The 19974-nt window shown below is 36.3% G+C and overlaps 2 protein-coding genes across 6 annotated transcripts in view; one reads left to right on the top strand and one right to left on the bottom strand.

Annotated features, from left to right (window-relative positions):
• Nucleotides 1-223: 223 nt before the first annotated feature.
• slc6a19b (solute carrier family 6 member 19b) lies at nucleotides 224-14242 on the bottom strand. The gene is made up of 12 exons (XM_042740802.1): nucleotides 13863-14242; nucleotides 11458-11598; nucleotides 11073-11210; nucleotides 10810-10991; nucleotides 8804-8914; nucleotides 8602-8714; nucleotides 8270-8398; nucleotides 7632-7788; nucleotides 2699-2903; nucleotides 2409-2568; nucleotides 1076-1238; nucleotides 224-961 (listed from the first exon to the last, which is right to left on the bottom strand). The coding sequence occupies exons 1-12, from the start codon at nucleotides 14059-14061 to the stop codon at nucleotides 710-712; spliced, it is 1950 nt and encodes a 649-aa protein (XP_042596736.1). The 5' UTR covers nucleotides 14062-14242; the 3' UTR covers nucleotides 224-709.
• Nucleotides 14243-16657: 2415 nt separating this feature from the next.
• The window catches only part of fhod3b (formin homology 2 domain containing 3b), a 167888-nt gene continuing 164571 nt past the window's right edge, over nucleotides 16658-19974 (top strand). For 4 of the 5 annotated variants that reach the window (XM_042740801.1, XM_042740800.1, XM_042740799.1 and 1 more), the window contains exon 1: nucleotides 16660-17134. In XM_042740801.1, coding sequence (XP_042596735.1) covers nucleotides 16970-17134 — 165 coding nt within the window. In that variant the 5' untranslated portion in view covers nucleotides 16660-16969. Of the gene's footprint in view, nucleotides 17135-19974 lie in introns of all 5 variants that reach the window. The other variant, XM_042740797.1, reaches the window with a different exon arrangement.

The raw sequence follows: 19974 nt of genomic DNA, 5'->3' as shown, positions 1-19974 counted from the left end.
TTTCATTTAATATCAATGAAAAGAAATGTACAGTACTGTCCTAATGGCTGATTCCAAAAAGTATGAATAATAATCAGATTATGAGAAAATGATGCAATGAGACCAATATTTTTATTGTTTTTTTATTATTATTTTTATTACAGATAAATATTTATTGCACTTTGCAAGAAACATGGCCATATATTCCTCTCAAAATCAGTGAAACATTTATATTATGGGGGGGGGTGGTGTTTGGGTCAAATCAAATGAGTCAAAAAAAAATTCTCTATTGTCAAAAATCTAAATTAGTTATTATTATCATTATTTGTTAGAAAAAATAAATACATGTATCTATAAATAAAAAAGTCTGCTATATGCAACTACTAACTATGGCACATCATTCTCTTATTTTTTTCCATATCACACTAATTTTGCATATATTTTCAATTATATATTACTAATATAATGAGCAATTTATTATTAATTTTTTATTTTATTTTATTTTTTTTCAGCAGGCCCTAATTAATATCTTACTTTAACCATACACTTCTAGTAAACATTGCTGTGTTATAGAAATCTGATACGCAAAAGCTGGAACCACTATGACATTTTGGACAAATATTTGTATAAAATATTTTTACGAAAAAAAAAAAGCAATATTCCATCAGTTCTGGAAAAGGCATTTTTCTAACCTATGAATGTATAAAACTACAGAACTTTGAATTGGATCTCATGTGTAGAGTTTTTGGTCAGATTTCTGTGACTTTTGTGACTTCGGCTCTACATCCTGTATATGAACTTTATACGATACAGAATCAATTTCTTGAACTGGGGCACTGGGATGTTTCTTGCAGCAGTATTCTCGTATGGCTCTGAACACAGCAGTACCGGGTACAGACAAACTAGGGACCCCAGCCAGGAGAAAGATTATTACATAGATCCATGATGGATATGGCTTCTTCTCTAGGGTTGGAAAGTTTTCCTATATGAAAACAAGATCGTTTCATTAATTCCAAATGAATGCTTTACAAATTACAATTTTGTATTGTAACAAGAATCAGTTTATGTTAAACAATTGATTAAAGTTGTAAATCACCGATTCAGGGTCCCAGGCAATGTAGAATATTTCCTTGGTGACGATGGTGGAGAAGTAGAAGATGAAGATGGCTAACATGATGAGGGGACTAATGACTCTCCATGTGGCTTGCCAGAAAATGTTAGGCTTATGTCCAATCATGAATATCAGGTCTTCATTGAACCTGTTCATAAACAGAAGATAACATCATTTATGGCTGATTCCAGTGAGCTTTATCTAAACAATAAAGTCATAAATGCATTGTCTAGTCACTGTGAAAACATCCATGAATTGCTGATATGTGATTAAACTGTTCTAAGGGCATTACTAAGACGTAACTCCTCTATGTCCTATAACCAATTCTAATCATCTTGTTTTGTAAGAGTTGACCCAAAAATGAAAATCTGCTGAAAATGTATACTCAGCCCATCCAATATGTAGGAAAATTTGTTTTTTTTTTTCCCATCAGAACAGATTTGGAAAAGTGGGCCCTCTGCATTGAATGGGTGTTGTCAGAATAACATTTAAATTTACATTTAGGCATTTAGCAGATGCTTTTATCCAAAGCGACTTACAAATGAAGGCAACAAAAACAATCAAAACCAACAAAAGAGTAAAACTATGTATGTGCTATGACAAGTCTTGGTTAGCCTAATACAGTACACGTAGCAAGGTTTTTTTATGTATATTAAATAAAAAGAAAACAAGTAGATAGAAAAAGAATAGAGAACATTAATGTTTGAGGATGTCTTTTTTACAAAAAAAAAAAGTCTAAAAAATAGAAAACAGAACACAGAACAGAAAAAGAATAGAGTATACTAGTGTTAGAGGCTCTATTTTTTAAATAAAAGAAAGCAAGTATTGTAAAAAGTACAAATGTTAAAGTGGTATTATATGTGTGCAAGTGGTATTGTAAAGAGTGCGAGTAGAGAGAATAGAAATAGAATAGAGAGTGCTAGTATTAGAGGGTCAAGTAAAGATGGAACAGATGTGTTTTTAGCCGTTTCTTGAAGATGGCTTAAATATAATATAAGAAGATGAATATATCATATGAATAAGAGTCCAAACAGATGCTAAAAACATCACAATAATCCACAAGTAATACACATGACTCCAGTTCATTGATTAATGTCTTATGAAGCCCCTATTATGATGCTTTTATCAGATATTTGGGCTCTCATTCTGACGGCACCCATTCACTGCAGAGGATCCATTGGTGAGCATGTCTCCAAATATGTTTTGTGGAAGAAACAAATTAATCTACATCTTGGATGGCCTAAAGTGAGAAATTTTTCCGCAAATTTTCATTTTCATTTAAAAACAATTTACCTGCTAAACATAGGCTCCAACCTACCTGTCTATTCCATAAACATACACAACTCCAATCATCTCAGAGAAAGCAATGATGAGGAGAGGAATTGATCCGGCAAAGCTGTCAAACAGGGCTAGCCAATAGTTCCCTGAGCCCTGCACAAATATCAACCCAACCAGGCAGCACACCAAGCATGTTACCCCTGTTGTGAACAATGAAGATAGAAATTTTAACTACTTCTGAAACCATATCATCACTTGGATGGAGGTATGTAAAATCTGCAATGAATTCTTCGTATTATGATGGTCACAAAGTATGTCTACTATATATACCTGAAATGACCTCTTTGGGCCAGCTTTTGGGAAAGACCTTCAGGTCCTGCAGGGGAACCAGAACACCCTCAATGTTGCCAAACATGGAGGACAGGCCGAGACAGAAGAGCATGACAAAGAACAGAACGGACCAGAGCGGAGACAGTGGCATCTTGGTGATTGCCTCAGTGAACACAATGAAGGCCAGACCTGTTCCTTCTACACCCTGTGAAAGTGTGAAGTTACGGGATTATTTCAGTTCCTTAATGCTGTATTAAAACATTTGGGATTAGTATTTTTTAAAGAAAGAAATAAAATATAACTTTTATTAAAAAGTTATACATTTAATTGATTAAAAAAACCTGTTGAAAAAAAAACATCATATGCTGGTGAGGTATGTTCTCCTTCATAGGTTCACTCAACGCCGTGTAGCTTTACGTAATGGGAACACCTTCGATTGTCTGAGGATACCGCCCCTACATAATACATAATTGACATAGACCCACGCTTGCACCCCTCAGATTTCTCTTCACTTCTCACGGTTTTTCTGGCCCATTTCTCGGCATCGGTTTAGTTTTAGATTCTTCAAAAATGGATGGATGGACACTTGATGGACACTTCAGCAACCACATCTATGGAATATTATGCTCCGAGCGTTGAGTGGAATGGACTTTTGTTAGTGCCTGTGTTGTTTTTTTCTTTTAATTTTTTTTAGATTTTATGTCTTGAAGCTTTGCTTTCTTGAATAGTGCTTTTTTTTATCGTGAATCTGCCGTTATCTCCCGCTGTGCCACTCCTCTTTCCACAAACCTGTGGCCTGAAGTTCGGATGCGAGGCTCAAGGCTATGGAGAGTGAGCAGTTTCCACTTTCTCTCCTTCCATCGCCCGAGCATCATCGTATGAATTATTTGGTAGAGTTTTCTCACAGCTGTACTGTGCCCAGCCCGGAGGCACGGGAAGCCATTTCCTCCGGGATAGAAGATGTTTTGTTTACCGCGGCCTCTGACTTCGAGGATTTTGGAGCCATGTCGCTCTATGCTCTCCCACCTAGTGGCCAGGAGGCGCAGCCCTCTCAAGGCTATACAAAGTTGGAGGACGTTTTAGCATGCACCACTGAGAAGTTGAGATTAGATTGGCCGGATGAGTCTCGCGAGTCCCAGTCATCTAAGCTTGACGAGCATTTGATCAGTAGCTCTGGCTCGCGCCTGGTGAGGAGTAAGCTGCCTTTTTTCCCTGACCTGCATCATGAGATCTCCAGGTCCTGGAAGCAGCTTTTCTCCTCCAGTCTCACTAATATGGCAGCCGCTGACTTCACCAACCTCGTTGGTTCTGTGGAGTAGGAGTAGGCCGCAGTCCCGGTGGACGAGGACACACTTGCTGAACATCTCTCACCGACTTCTCCCCTCTCCTCCCGCCCTCACCTCCCATCTAAGCCTTGTAGGAGTTACTGATCAGAGCGGGAGTTGTTCTGGCAGGACAGGCAGATGCTGCTCTTCATGCTGCTCTTGCTGCTCTACAAAGGTGCTGAAGGAGATGGACGAGGGGAACGGTGCGACCCCCGAAGATATTACAGAGATTCATAGGGCTACCGACTTGTCCCTTCGTGCTACCAAGCAACGCGGGTGGTTGGATGCAGTATGGCAGGTTTGGTGGCAGCTGAGTGCCACCTGTGGCTAAATCTTACGGAGATCAGGGAGAAGGAGAAGGTTTTCCTTCTTGACGCCCAGCTCTGGCTTATTTGCCGACGGAGTTAACGCCATCATTGATAAGTTCAGAGTTGCCAAAACACAGTCGCCTGCATTTAAGCAGTTCATGCCACAGCATGCACACGAGCAAGCCACTGATAAGTCCTCCAGGGAGCACCCAGCCCCCAGAAAGGATCCAGTCGGTAGAGTCTTCTTACTGCAGTGAACAGTGCTGACAAGGCCTCTGTCCTGCAACAAGAAGTCTCCTCTCTTCTGCTCAAAGGGTCATAGTCATGAAGAGGGATGGGGGCCTGTGTCCTATTCTAGATCTATGCACACTGAATTATTCCCTCTACAGAGGGAACTATTCAGGATGCTGATGCTCAAGAGCATTCTTTCCCAAGTCCAAGAGGGGGACTGGTCTGTCACTGCTGACTTGAAGGATGCCTACTTCCACATTCAGGTCATTCAGAAGCACAGGAAGTTCCTCAGGTTTGCCTTCAGGGGAAAGGCTTACCAATATAAGGTTCTTCCCTTCGGGTTAGGTCTGGCCCCAAGGACGTTCACCAAGTGTATGGATGCTGCGCTGGCCCCGCTGAGGCTCCAGGGGATCTGAATTCTCAACTACCTGGATGACTGGCTCGTTCTAGCCAGTTCCAGGGAGCAGGTGATTTGTCACAGGGACTCTCTCCTTCTCCACCTTCACGTGCTTGGCCTCCGGCTGAATGGCCAGAAGAGCATGCTCACTCCAGCCCAGCAGACCACTTTTTTGGGGGGCTGTCTGGACTTGATCTCGATGCAGGCCAATCTGTCTCCTGCTCGGGTCTAAAGCATCAAGTCGTGTTCGGCCCGCTTCAGGTTAGGTCATCACGTATCAGTGGGCCTATGTTGCAGGCTCCTAGGCCTCATGGCAGAGGCTTCCCCGTTCTTCCCTTGGGGCTGCTCTATATGAGACTGTTTCTCTGGTGGATGAAGTCCCTGGTTATTTGTCCCTCCTGGGCGTTTCTCCACCTACAAAGAGTGTCAGGCACCTGTCTCCGCACTCTCTCAGTTTGGCGGAACCTCGATTTTCTCCAGAAAGGAGTGTAAATGGGAGTAGTCTACCGTCGCCAGATAATCATGATGGATGCTTCCCTCTCAGTATGGGGTGCGGTCTTCGAGGGGAGGCCGGCTTGTAGTGTCTGGATGGGCAAGTACCTCACCTGGCACATAAACAGTCTAGAAATGAGAGTGGTTCATATGGTTCTCATTCACTTTCTTTCTGGCACACTCTCATGTTATTGTCAGGAAGGACAATATGGCGGTGGTGTCACACATCTATCACCAGGGAGGCTCCCAGTCGCGCACCCTAGACAGGCATGCGCGCCAACTCCTCCTTTGAGCACAGGACAAATTTTTGTCCATGTACCAGCCTGAACCTAGTGGATGAATTCTGCTGAGAAAGAAACTCAGGTCAGGGGAATGGATGCTGAACCGTCAGATGGTGGCTCAGATTTGGGAACGATTCAGCACGGCAGAGGTGGACCTCTTTGCATCTCAGGAGTCGAATCAGTGCCTCCTTTGGTTCTCCCTTTCTCACCCTACCTCTCTGGGGATAGATGTGCTAGCACACCCCTGACCGGATATGAAACGATACACTTTCCCTCTGGTCAAGCTCATCCCAGCGGTCTTGTGCAGGGTGAAGACGTGTGGAGTCCGCCTTCTGCTAGTAGCTGCTGGCCTTGAGCCTCTAGAGTCAACTCCCGAGAGGATTCTGATGCCAAAGTTTACACTTTTGTTGCCGTTGGCCTCTTTAAAGTGTGTAGGGGACTTGCAGACTCTCTCTGTCAGTTCTGCATTGAGTTTGCTCCTGGTCTGTAGTGGGCCAGACCTGGCTGTGCGTTGGCTTTGCGTGTGTGGTATATCGTTCCTATTGTGTAAAGATATGCAGCACTGAGTGAACCTATGAGAGAGAATGTCTTGGGTAACTTACATAACCCATGTTCTCTGAGTAGGGAACGAGACGCTGTGTCTACTTGCCAAGCTCCTTATGCCGTCGTCCTGCTTACCTGACAGGTCTATGTCAATTACATATGATGTATGTGCGGTATCTCGCACCATCAGCCAATGAATTGGTGCGATTCTATACGGGCTTCAGACAGTCGTCACACCTGGGAGGTGTTTCCATTGCATAAAGCTACGCAGCGTCTCATTCCCTACTCAGAGAACTTGGGTTACGTAAGTAACCTGAGATGTTTTGAAGCATGCTAGCTGGTTTGAGCTGGTTGAAGCTTGCCTTAGTTGGTAAAGACCTGGTTTAAACTGTTCCTAGTTGCTGGCTAGTTGCTCAGGACAAGCTTAAACCAGCTCATGACCAACTAAAGACCAGCTTAAACCAGCTAACCAGCTACCATGCTTCAAAACATACCTAACCAGCATATACTGTTTTTATCAACAGGGAAGTGACACTTGTGGGGAATTAAAAAAATAATAATAATAATAATTTAAAAAATAAACACATTTGTTTCAAATAAATGCTGTTCTTTTGTAGTTTCTGTTCATCAACAAATCATGGTTTCCACAAAATATATCTGTTTTCAACATTGATGATAAGAAATATCTTGAGCAGCAAATCAACACTGAAGACTGGAATAATGGCTACTGAAAAGTAATAAATTACATTTTAAAATATATTCAAATAGAAAACAGTTAAATTAAATTGTAATAATATTTCACAGTATAACTATTTTTAGTCTTACCATGTAAAAATCTTACCGAGTATATGCCTAAACTTTAACTAAAGGAATGCTGTAACTTTAGTTCTTGGTAGTAATAATAATAATAGTGATAGTAATAATACTCATCTTACATTGCAGATCCTCACATAAAAATGCTTTAAACTAGTGATTTTATTTGTTTAAAAAAAAAAAAAATATCTTAAATTAGACATTTATTAGATGTGACATTTACTGTATTAGAAAGAAATTTGACATTTTTAAATACATTTGCATGGTGCTAATGTAACCTTACATTAGAAGTTGTTTGTACAATAATAATAATTATTATTATTAATAATAAACAAAAACATATATATTGTAGTTTGCTTATTTAATGTTAATGTTGATTTTTTAGATTTTAAAGATAAATGGCTATAATTACACATTTCATCCCCAGAAAGAACTAAATAATTTCATTTATTAGAGACATAAATATTTACACCAATATAGGTTGGTCTTGGAGGAACTTGGTATTGGAATAAAAAAGTGGTATCACCCATTCGTTTACTGTACCTCACTGAGGAAGCTGTTTAGATCACAGGTCTTAAGATTGAGGTTGCTGATGATATCAGAGTTTGTACTATTAAGGCTGTGGAGAACCTCTTGATAGTTGCTCTCAGTGATGTTTCCTTCTGGCAGATCAAATGTGTTCAGAAGAGTCAAGATGTTCCTGCAGGACAAAGTTAAGATAAGTGCTTCAGAATGGCGTTTAAATGCATTATAACACTATCGTAATATTTTAAGAATAGTTCATTCATTAGGCATCAAAAATAAATAACTTTTAGCCATCTTAGTTAATTTATATTTTAGAAATATTTATAAATGTATAAATGTTTAAGAAAAGTTATTATGAAATAATTTTAAAATATAAACTTTTCATGTTAAATATAAAATATTAGTTTATGTAAAAATAACATTAATCAAGATAAAAGTATTGTATTGTTCATATAGGTAACTTTTGAAGTAAATGTGGTAACCTTATACATGTAGTATTAGTTATTTTTGATAAAAAAAAAAAAAAAAAGGTTTTCAAAGTATCAAACAACTGAGTCACTCAAGTGATTGTCTTCATACTTATCTGTGGAATTTTCATGAATCACTTTTTCCCAAAACAGAAGGTCAGATGATATTGTTGTGACACAAACACTCACCCACTCAAACAGTCATCAAATCTCTCTGTAGCTCTGAAACCAATGATGCTGTAGATGACAGTGGCAGCGTAGATCGAGGTAAAGGCGTTAATGATGGAGATGATTACTGCATCTTGCTCACAATTATTGCTGATGAAAAGAGAAAGAATTATTAATCTGTTAATCACTGAGGTATCTGCATAAGAATAAACCTCCTAGAGACAAATGTTTTAATTTTCACCACAATAAAAGGTTTTTATTTTACAAAAAGCAATCAAATCATGTATATGTGTATATGTATATAGTGTAAAAGCAGCCTCAACACAAAAAAAACACTTAAAACATGAACTTACTGCACAGAATTGTAACTGGAGAAGGAGATGAGACCTCCAAAAGCCAGAGAAAATGAATAAAACACTTGTGCACCTGCATCTAACCATGTGGTTGGGTTTGCTAACTCGTTTAGCTGCAAACAAATACACAGTTTGTGTTTTATGAGAGTACTGGTTGTATTAGAACTTATGAAGATTGAATTTGTTTGATTTTGACTCTCACATCTGGAGTGAAGAGGAACTTAATGCCATCAAACGATCCTTTCAGAGTCAGTCCTCTGATCAGGAAGATTGTAAGAACTACATATGGCAATGTAGACGTCACATAAACAGCCTTTAAAGAGAAAAGAGGAGAGAAAATCAACTTTAAAGTGAGTGTGAATATCATATCTGATGACAGATAATTTAGGTATGGTACAGTGAGTTCAAAGTTTATTTTTTTGTGGCTCTTGATTTAGCAATAAACACTTTGATATTCTGGAATTATAATCCTTTTTATTGCAACAGTTAAAGCAAAACTGTCTGCTTAACTGTTCACAAGAGCTGTAAAGCTGTTCTGGGCTGGAAATTTTTACAAGCATATGTCCTTACAGTACATCACTGTGATCTTTATTCTTTATTTCAACATTCATTTATAGCATTCTCATGATATAAAAAAGGTATAACCTTTGACAACTGTATTGAGTACTGTTCTACTGGTAAAGCTGTCTTACTTGAGCATTAAAGTGATACTCCACCCCAAAATAAAAATTTTGTCATTAATCGCATACCCCCTTGTCGTTCCAAACCCGTAAAAGCTTTGTTTGTCTTTGGAACACAATTATGATATTTTAGATGAAAACCGGGAGGCCTGTGACTGTCCCATAGACTGCCAAGGAAAATACACTGTTAAGGTCCAGGAAAGTATGAAAAGCATCGTCAGAATACTCCATCTGCCATCAGTGTTTCAACCGTAACGTAATGAAGCGACGAGAATACTTTTTGTACACGGAGAAAACAACAATAAAGACTTTATTCAACAATTCCTCTCCTCTGTCTCTCTCTACATCACCGTAGCACCATTTTGGAGAATCTGAGCAGTACGCAGGCGGCGTATGCTCTTCTGTGTCTCTTCTTTGGTTTGAAAAAAAAAACAGCGCATCAGCGCAGCGAGGCTGACTCAGAAGAGCGAACGCCATCTGCGTACTGCTCAGATTTGCCAAAATGACGCTTCGCTGATTTGGAGAGACACAGAGGACAGGCCTCCCGGTTTCCACCCAAAATATCTTAAATTGTGTTCCGAAGACGAACGAAGCTTTTACGGGTTTGGAACGACATGGGGGTAAGTGATTAATGACAAAATATTCATTTTGGGGTGAGTATCCCTTTAATGATTACAGATTAGAAAAAAGGGCTTCCCAACATTTTCATCAGTTGAACTCCTTAGAAGTAAAATATTTATTTTAAATACCCCTTGAGGGTTTAACTTAATATTTCAATAATTTAATGTCACATTCACATTTTTTTCAAAGACTTTTAGTTTGATTATTTTGATTTTAAAATTATTTATAGAAAATGTTTAATAGAAATTATAGAAATTCTTATATGTACATTTATAGAAATGTACATTTATAGGGCTATAATTATTTTTGTTGTTGTTTTACTCTAAACATAATAAAAATAAGATATAAATTACAATTGTCCGGTAGAATAAAAAACAATAATACTTGACCCTTACACAAAGAAAATATATTTCCTTAAATATTAGCAATCGATATATTTAATTATTTATTACATGGGTCAAAATCACTGTTGGGTGTCTTTTGGTGTCCTGTACATAAATAACTGATTTGCCATGATAACTTAACATAAAAATTACTATGAAAGGTTGTGTTATATTAGGCTAAGTTTTAATATTCATAACAAAAGCATTACTGGGGTCTTTAGATACTTTTTTATTTTATTTTCATTTTTTACTTTTTTAGTTTTGTGTAAGAGGATGTGTGTTATTTTGCTATGTCCCATGCACTGCTCATTAAATTTGAATGAGAGTAGAATATAGTCAAATCATAAAATGTACAAATTTTGTTCTCCTATTAACACTTTGTTAAATTAGAAATTAATAAATTTGAGTGTATTGATCATTTGGTAATCAAAAAAATATTTTTATTTAATAAAAAAGAATTTGTCCATGTCCCTTGAATGGTTGTCCACCCTGTCGCATTGGGGCTGTTATTAGAGCAGCTCTACCTTTCCAGTCGTCTCTATTCCGCGGATACAGCAGACGTACAGCACACCCCAGGCTGAGATCAGACAGAGGATCATCCACCACTGTAGACCTCCCATGTCATCTATAGCCGCTGAGGTGTTCAGAGTCTCACGATACCAGAAATAGTCCACAGGTGAGCTCCTCTCACACTCCGAAACCAGTCCTGCCAATAATCAATCCATGGTAGCATTTTTAAAAACACATTCAGAATTTAGTTCCTCCTCACGGTGCACATATACTGTACCTGTCCTGTTGGCATTGATGGGACACTGGCTCCAAGGCAGAGGCTCCTGGAAGGAGTTGAAGAAGTACCACATGACCCAGGCTATGATGGTGTTATAGTACAGACTGACCAGAAAGGACACACACATAGATGCAATACCTGCAGAACAGGAAGTAACCTGCTTAGATCACATACTATCATGGACTCATTACTTATAAATCATTCATTCATTCAAATTATAAATGCCTTTACTCAATTTATTTATATTTCTTCTCACTAAATAGAAATATGTTTCTTCCAAAATATAAAATAATAATAATAAAAAATAAAATACTAACCCCATCTATTTGCCTATAATTTCTATTATTAGTTCTATATTTGATATGATATTTAATATTGAGCTCACCAACTCCAAGCATGTAGGGGTTAATAGTTCTCCACACCCCAACACTTCCTTTCCTTAGGCGCTGACCGATGGCAAACTCCAGATGGAGAAGAGGGATACCCTCAAAAACCAGCAGGATTAGGAAGGGAATCATGAAGGCCCCTGAAAGAAAAGAAATATTATTTTCATGGTCACATCTTGTGGTTTGTGTTTTCCACCACAGATGTGTCATAATCTCAAATATATTCTATAAATACAACAACAAATAAATTTTTTTCATACTATTGAAGTCATCAGGGACATCAACTGCATATTCTTTAAAATATCTTCTTTTATGTTGAACAGAAGAAAGAAATTAATACAGGTTTGGAACAACTAGGGTAAGTAAATGATGACAGAATTTTAATTTTTGGGCGAACTAGGCCTTTAATAGATTGTTTTAAATAGTAGGCTATATTAACAATATACAGTTACTCAGATGTAAATTAAATTAATTTACATTTACAGTTGTAAAGTTCCATTGAGTTTTTTTTTTTTTTTTGGCTGCTTAAAAGGAGCAAAGTCATTTCTGGAACAGATGCCATTGTCAGCCATTTTCGCAGCAGTTGAGTTAATGGTTGGCTGGGACGCTGTGCCTCTTAAGGAGTTCTCACTTGAAGTGATCTTACCACACTGTCTAGTTAACCTTGAGCTGAGGTCTGTGGTAAAAAAGTTGCATACATTTATTGCACTTACCGGAAACCTGTGAAAATTAATATGAGGCTTTAAGTGCCATATCTTTCTGATTGCATCTCATAAAAAAAAAAAAAAAAAATAAATAAAAATACATTTAAAAATTTATACCAGAGTAATCAAAGTTTATAACCATATTAAAGAACATAGCTACATAGTCACTATAGTTTTTCTTACTACTGTAAAGCCATAATAGATTAATGCAAGAGTATTTTACAACTTTTACCAGGTGTAAATTTGTTGCTGTTCTAAATAATTGTATTACTGCATTATTATTAATATAATTAATATACATTAATATAATTATTTTAATATAAATTAGTGAATCATATAAATAATTTTGGTATTTATTCAGCCGGAAAGAAAAAAAACTTATTCACATTAGTTTATTTTATTGCATAATAGAAGTATTATAAGATTTTTTTTTTTCTAATCCATTGTTTTCTTAACTCAACAAATACATTCTAAATAATTTCTGATTTAAATATAAAATTGTGTTAATGTTCTGTATGAATAATATGCTGTAAAACATATATTTTAAAATATTTTCTGCTAAGGCAAATTTTATAGTTTCCTAAAAAAATGAATATGCATTGAAAATATATATATATTTTTAAATTACCTGTTTTCTTTGTTTATTTGACACATCAAATGTCTCATATTTTGTCTCTTGCTACACTAACTTGAAAAAAATAAAAATAAATAAATAGGGGCAAAATTGTTGATCATGATGAACACCAATACTTAGGGGCATCATTTGTATAAAAGCTGATATGAAGTTGATAATTGTATAATTAATTTTCACACAACAAAGTTTGATCTTGTTTATGCCAGTGTGACTCTTTGTTCAAAAATATTTATTTTTGATATTGTCATGATTGATTTTCTTAAAGTTTAAGATTTCACTTCTGTATCTGCGACAAGCTTGAAATAATACAATTTGCAACAAAATCATTTGAAAATTAGAAAATGCAAATAGTTTTTGATGACAGGCCAAGATGAATTCACCATATTAAAATAAATAGCCCCCCCAAAACTACTTATACTATAATAATGTGTTATCATAATATGATTATTGCTTTGTATTAGTAATACTATTAGTAGGTTATATTATTGTAAATGCTATTCAGATTTTGAGATGATGATTATGAATGTTAATTTTGCCTGATATCCTGAGCTAGATTTGACGAAGGGATAAAATAAAATAAAGATATGTGAAAAGTTATTGCATACTGCTTATGAAAAAAAAACTGATATAAAATAGCAAAAAAGTGACCTCATATTTAGTATACAATAAACTCAAACCATTTATTATACATTAATTTTTTTTTGTATAAAAAAATAGAGGTTGTAAACATCAATTATTGCAGCACATTTTATATACGTATGTACTGTACACTGTCAGAGATAAATCTGTAAAAAAGTGCTGGCAGTACATTATCCATTATTTTTACAGACATTTCTGTTAACTATAAAACACAACGCAATGCAGTATAAAATTCAAAATGCAGTAAAACACTTGTAAATGAATATAGAAAATATTGTGCCCTATTTTCACAGATGTTTTTGTAGAGTGTAGATCTGACATAATGCACCTCTAATCTGAACTGATAGGATTGAAAGCCCCTCAATGGTTCGAGCACAGATCCACCACAATTCCACAAAGCCCCTCAGAGGCCCAAGCAAGCACTCACCTCCTCCATGGCTCTGGCACAGGTAGGGGAAGCGCCAGACGTTGCCCAAACCCACACAGAATCCCACGCAGGTCAGCATGTACTGGGCTTTGTTGTCCCACTTGGGTCTATCTCCAGCCTCCTCCACCTCCAGCCGTTCCAGCTCATCATGGTTCAGGATCCTGTCCTCCAGGCCTGGGTTCGGTAGCTTCAGCTTCATGATCTCCTGGGGTCCCTGCGGTGGGTATCCGTGGGGGAATCTCTGATGGTGTTGACAGCAGGGAGCTGTGGGGGATAAGGACTGTCTGAGTGGAAGCAGTATATGTAGTAAACTTTGGTATCGTCCCACCAGGCCAATGAGTCCCGGAGTGTCTTGAAGATGGGGAAAATGTCCAGTCAGCTGAATGTCAAAAGAAGAGCTGTGACTGAGACTTTGTGCATGGCAATAATTAATGTCTTATCAGAGATTGAGAATCTGATTACATGTCCATTTCTCTGTGTACCCATTCTTGTGGTTAATAACTAAAGATAATGATCTTTATGGCACTTTGAAGGTAAGTCAAAAATCCTTAACAGTCCCATCAGCACACAAAGAGTATAAAAAAAGTCACCTGACAGATAATATATTTATTCAGCATGCAGTATAATCAAGTTTTCAATGAGTCATTGAAAACAGTTCACTTGATAAGGGATGATGTTTTTGTGACTATTTCCTGTAATTCATGTGTAAAAACTGATTATTTTATCAAAACACTTGCGGTTTGTGTTCATCAGCCACTTTCAAATCACATTTTTTCTTATTCAGGTAAATAGCAATGAAGGAGGGATGACTACCTCTGTTTCTTAAGTTTGTGGTGAGGTTGGTAAAAAAAAAAATAGAAATGACAAAATGTTTTTACTGATTTGCATCAAGGTCTTTAGTGCAAAGATTTGTGCAGGTGCAAGGTTTTACTGCAAAGATAAAGAGTGAAGGACAAATAAAATAAACATAACAATAACAGACTCTAAGAAAAGTCTGTATAATAAAGTCCAAAGTACTGTGTTAATATGAAGGAATTTTCCATATAGATTTTTCACAGATGTTTTACGTTTTGTGTTGTATTTTAGGGTTAAGCTAAATATCTGAAAACTTATGGCAGAAAATAACCATAACCTACAGTTTTTTTTCCCCCAGACAGTGTAAATAATAATTAAATATTCTTAAAATTCCTTATTTTTTAAAATCATTTTCTGGAAGTTTTGGAATTGCTGTGGTGACTTGATCTGATTATTTGATTGTTTTACACAGCTGAAGACAAGTTTATAGAAAGTTTACTGAACTTTCTGCAAATCCGCTTAGACCAAAGGTGTTATTTTTAACGAGCTTTTATCAAATATTTGCTAAAGACATTGTTTGAGTAAAGATTAAGCATTAGTATAATGCAAATAATCAATTATCTGCTGTAGATAAGTTACCAATTAGATAAAATGGCAAAAAAGACAGAAAGATTAACAATAACACAGCTAAATATATGTATATATAAACTGTTAAGATGTAAGCCTATATAAAGAAACCTCCTCTCACTTTCAACTGCTTTTATTTCTTAACGTGTAAATATATAAATTTTTTAAACAACTGAAACTAAACATGTTTCACAGGCATTTGATGAACAGAAATCGAATTTAGGTGAATGTGCAAAAATTGTTAACAAGATGCAGTTAATTTAGATAAGACACGTGTCTTACGATTTTTGAGTGTTACATTGAGAGTTGTTATATTATTCTGTCAGTATACGTTTTCAATATTTTTGTTCGTTTACACTGCCCCCTAGCGATAGCTAGCGGTAACACAATAACCACTTTAAAACTGATGAGCAGGTTATGGTGCACATTTTGTGCCAATATTCATTAAACAAATCCAGCTTTTTGTAAATAAACACAATCTGCTTTGCAAAGAAAAACTCGACTTTCAAACAAACAGCAAAGCGTGCTGTTATAGTCAATAAATAAAATATGGGAAGAAAAGAGCACTCACTGGGTTGAACATCTTGCTGCCTGTTATTAGTGTCATTCATAGGGGTGACCTCCCTTATATTTGCGTATAGGAAGAGATTAATATCTTGCAGAGACGTTTACACTATGTGTGATGGAAAATGGATATCCACCCAAGCAGGGATACAATCAACAAGTTGTGTCTGACACTGAAAAAGATTCTATTTTTTATTTTTTTTTTTCTAAGCATAATTCATGTTTAGGCCATCTATCAGTGCTGATGTGCTTTTACAACTAAGGGACTTCAGATAAAAACACTAACAAAATTCACAGTCCCATAGTGAGATTTTAAGCAAGTGACTAAATGCGAACCATATCAGTATTTCAGCCAAATCACAGACTATGGGTAGCCTAACTACAGTATTTTATTCCAAGTTATGGTTGCCATAATAACTTTATTAAAGTTATGTTGCAGTTGGTCGTGAAATTATTATTATTATTATTATTATTATTATTATTGTTGTTGTTGTTGTTGTTGTTAATCATATTGGATGTGCACTTGTAATTATCTACAAGCAATTTTGGAAAAAATGTAAATGCAAGCTATAATACATTTTTATTTGTTAATAACATGCATTTGTCTAGAAACATTAGGCAACATTTAGTTTGTCCTTAAGTATTTTGTTAAGTCTATTTTTCCATATGTAGGCTACATATAAAAAAATAATTATGCTAGGAATGCATAATATATGAACAATATATGATTTAAATTTCACCACTGGGTGTCCCCAGAGCTCCGGCTCTTGCCCTCATACCTTCACTGTTGTGACTGGAGGGAGTCCCCCAATCCCGCTCACGTACTGCATCGCTAGTCATCAGACAGACTGTAGATGTCCCGTCCCGTCCCGTCTGCAGCAGTCTGCCTCAGCACCTTGCCTGCCCGACATGCCCTTGGATATTACCGGCCCTCCTCTTGCGAGAAACTACTGTAGAAATATAGAAACCACTAAACACTAACAGAGGACATCGCAGTAGGACGGAGCGTACCTGGTTTCTTGACACTTTTACACTGCGTCTGATCTAAAGGATTTTTTAGTCGGTCTATACTTTTTTGTTGTTGTACCGACTTTTCCCAAATCGACGTGTATGGATGTATCATGGCTACGTTTGCATGCAGGGTGCAGTTCTTAGATGATACTGATCCATTTAATAGCACAAATTTTCCTGAGCCGACCAGACCCCCACATTTCACATTCAGAGAGGATATTCCGCTCATCAATCAGATCGCTGGAGTTCACAGACTTCTGAAAGCCCCACACAAGGTATGACACCCCTAAAGCACACATAGTTTTATCCATTCTCTGTAAATGACTGTGTTTATTAGAGGTATTTACATCTATATCTGCTGCAGTGGTACAAATGTTTTGTTATTGCAGTAATTCTGGAGGGCATCATGCAGTTATATGGCAAGCTTTTTCAACAATTATTGCCTAAAACTTAGAACTAGCATTTATATTTGTCATTAGTTCTTATTTTCTGTTTACTGTTAAATGCTCTAATAGTAACTAGTATGTTAATGTTCCATTGGCTGCACACTTATAGTGTACTTCATTAAAATAATACTGGTAATATAATGTACATTGGTTAAGCTTAGTTTTAGAGTTACTATAATAAGAACATGTATATGTGTAAAATAAAGTGCTACAGTGCCATTAGATACTAATACTTTTTCATTAGTTATCTGTTTCAGTTTTCTAATTGAATAGACACTGGTATTTGTTTGACAGAAGTTCTATACCAGTCTAGTAAACTAGTGTAATTTAAAGTAGCTATTCTGACTAATAATTTGTAAACAGCTATTCTAACTAATTTTAACAAAGAAAATGTTTCTAATAGCAGTTTTTTTGGTAGTAATTGTTTTATTATATATGTGTTGTTGTATTTTTGTGTATATATATATATTATGTTTTTTATGAGCTCTTGGAATGGACACATGCAACTATTCAAATAGTTACACATAACTAAAATTACCACTTATACTAATACTATTACTGGTTACTAGTAAAACTGGTATTTGAAGTCTGAAGTAAATAGTTGATTTTTAAACCACAGATTCAGTTGACAAATAATAGGAAGTGGTTACCAAAAACTTAAGTATAGTTAATTCTTGTCACTACTGGTATAGTGACTAGCAACAAAAAAATAAGTACTAGTGACTAACTGAAATAGACTGGCTGCTGTTGGCAACCAGTACTAATGAATAACCACTAGTGAACCTGACAAATATACTAGTCACTTTTGGAATAACTAGTACACTGTAAAAAGTGGTAACCTGCATTGTTATTTTAAAGAGCCATTTTGCTTTTTTTAAACCCTTAAAATCAGTTTTCTTTGGTGTGTGTATATATATATATGAATGTATTTATTCCGTGATTTAAAATAATTTTGACTTGATTAAACGAGATGATGACATTTTAAGGTTACAGTTTTCAGTATAATTAGAAATATGCTCAAGTAACAGTACAAAATAAATAATGTTAAATTGGCTTGCCATAGAATCTATGCAGTGCCACTGCACTGTTAGAGAGAAGTGATATGATGTCAGGATACTTAAGTGCATCGTGGGCTGCACTGCACCAAAGTCTGCACTGTCCTGTGCACACAGGGGGTTGTTTGTTATTGTCAGTGCTAGTAAAGCACACCTTTTCAGACTCAAATATTTAGCTAATGCTGTCCTATTTAAATACAGCCAATAACAAAACTATTATAGCAGCATTGCTTATAAGCAATCAATTTTCTGATATAATAATAACAATGACAGGTAACTGGTGTTGATAGTGTAGATATTCACATCCTGTCTCTTCTCGCAGCCTGTAATAAACCTCACGTCTAAATTACCCAGCTCTCCTTCATTACAGGCATGACCCAACACAACTGAGGTTCTTCTCCAACTGTGTAAGATATAATTGTTGTCTTAAACTTGGTTCATTTCCACCACATAAACAGTGTTATCCTTTAAGCAGGTTTTAGGAGTGCTGTTATTGTGGTCTTAGAGGAATGCACAGCAGCTGAGTGCCATACTTGGGTGGACTGAATGCTTGAACATGCCATGTTCACATACTCAGGATTCTACAGCTGTCATTGGGACTGTCAGTGATGACCGTCTACATAAAAGGGTTCTCCAAGGGGCCAAACTGCCCTGTTTGGTGTACAGCTTATTTGTTGTTGTTTGTATAGGAGCATTACTGAGCATTACCAAACAGGTGAATGTCAACTCTGTGTTACCATGGATGGAACTTTTAGTGCATCACAGCTGCTTCATTATGAGTGGATCATTACTGTGATTTGTACTGACCTTTCCAAAAAAAAAAAAAAAAAACCTGCATGGAAGTATATCTGCGACTCAGACCCCATCATTAAGACGGTTCCTTAAATCATTTGAATGAGTGATGAAACATTTTCAGCAGATGGATAAATAAGTCCAGATGCTCATTATTTATTTGACTCTTGTTTTAGAATTAGAATTTTGTACGACTTTATACTCTCCGATGACCCTAATGACATATTTTCTGTGAAACACATCTGTTAACACTGTAGTTCAAAAATGGTTCAACATTTTTAAAGAATGATATAATTTGATCTTTCTAAGCTCAATTAAAGGATTCTGAACAAAACATCTTAAGTTATATAAAAAGTTTATTATTCAAATATATGGGGGTCAATGACAAAAAGGGGTTTCCACTGTCAATAAAAGTTTAATACAGCTTTAAAATATTTACCATTTTTACCACGATTTACAGAAAATGCCCACTAAAGTCAAGTGTCATTCCATGCAACCAAAAAATCTTGTCAGGCATATTTAGAACCAGAATAATCAGATGTCATTAAAAGACTTTATGTCTCTGCACTACAGATCTAAACATGCATAATCAAAATTGGAGTTGATAGCTGTATTTTGAAATGACTTTCATGCAAACATGTCCTATCGTGTAAGATCTGGTTCACTTCTGAAGGCACCAGATCTGAAGGATTCTTCCAGTAAACAGCATCCATTGGAACTTGTGAGCACCATTATAAATCCTTTATTATGATTTCTGAGTTGCTTTTATCCAGCTTGGGATGAATCCTCAAGGGGATCATTTCTCCAGTGCATCAGGAGGTC

The sequence above is a fragment of the Cyprinus carpio genome, chromosome B16 (assembly GCF_018340385.1).
Source record: "Cyprinus carpio isolate SPL01 chromosome B16, ASM1834038v1, whole genome shotgun sequence".
Classification (NCBI taxonomy): Eukaryota; Metazoa; Chordata; class Actinopteri; order Cypriniformes; family Cyprinidae; genus Cyprinus; species Cyprinus carpio.
Note: the sequence above shows the minus strand (reverse complement) of the source record. Positions and strands in the feature narration are given on the sequence as shown.

Coding starts and splice junctions, on each gene's coding strand:
- slc6a19b (XM_042740802.1), bottom strand. CDS start 14,061: ATGAAGCTGAAGCTACCGAACCCAGGCCTGGAGGACAGGATCCTGAAC. Junction 8,715..8,803: donor AGTTCCTCTTCACTCCAGAT/GTGAGAGTCAAA, acceptor ATTTGTTTGCAG/CTAAACGAGTTAGCAAACCC. Junction 1,239..2,408: donor TATGTTTATGGAATAGACAG/GTAGGTTGGAGC, acceptor GTTTATGAACAG/GTTCAATGAAGACCTGATAT.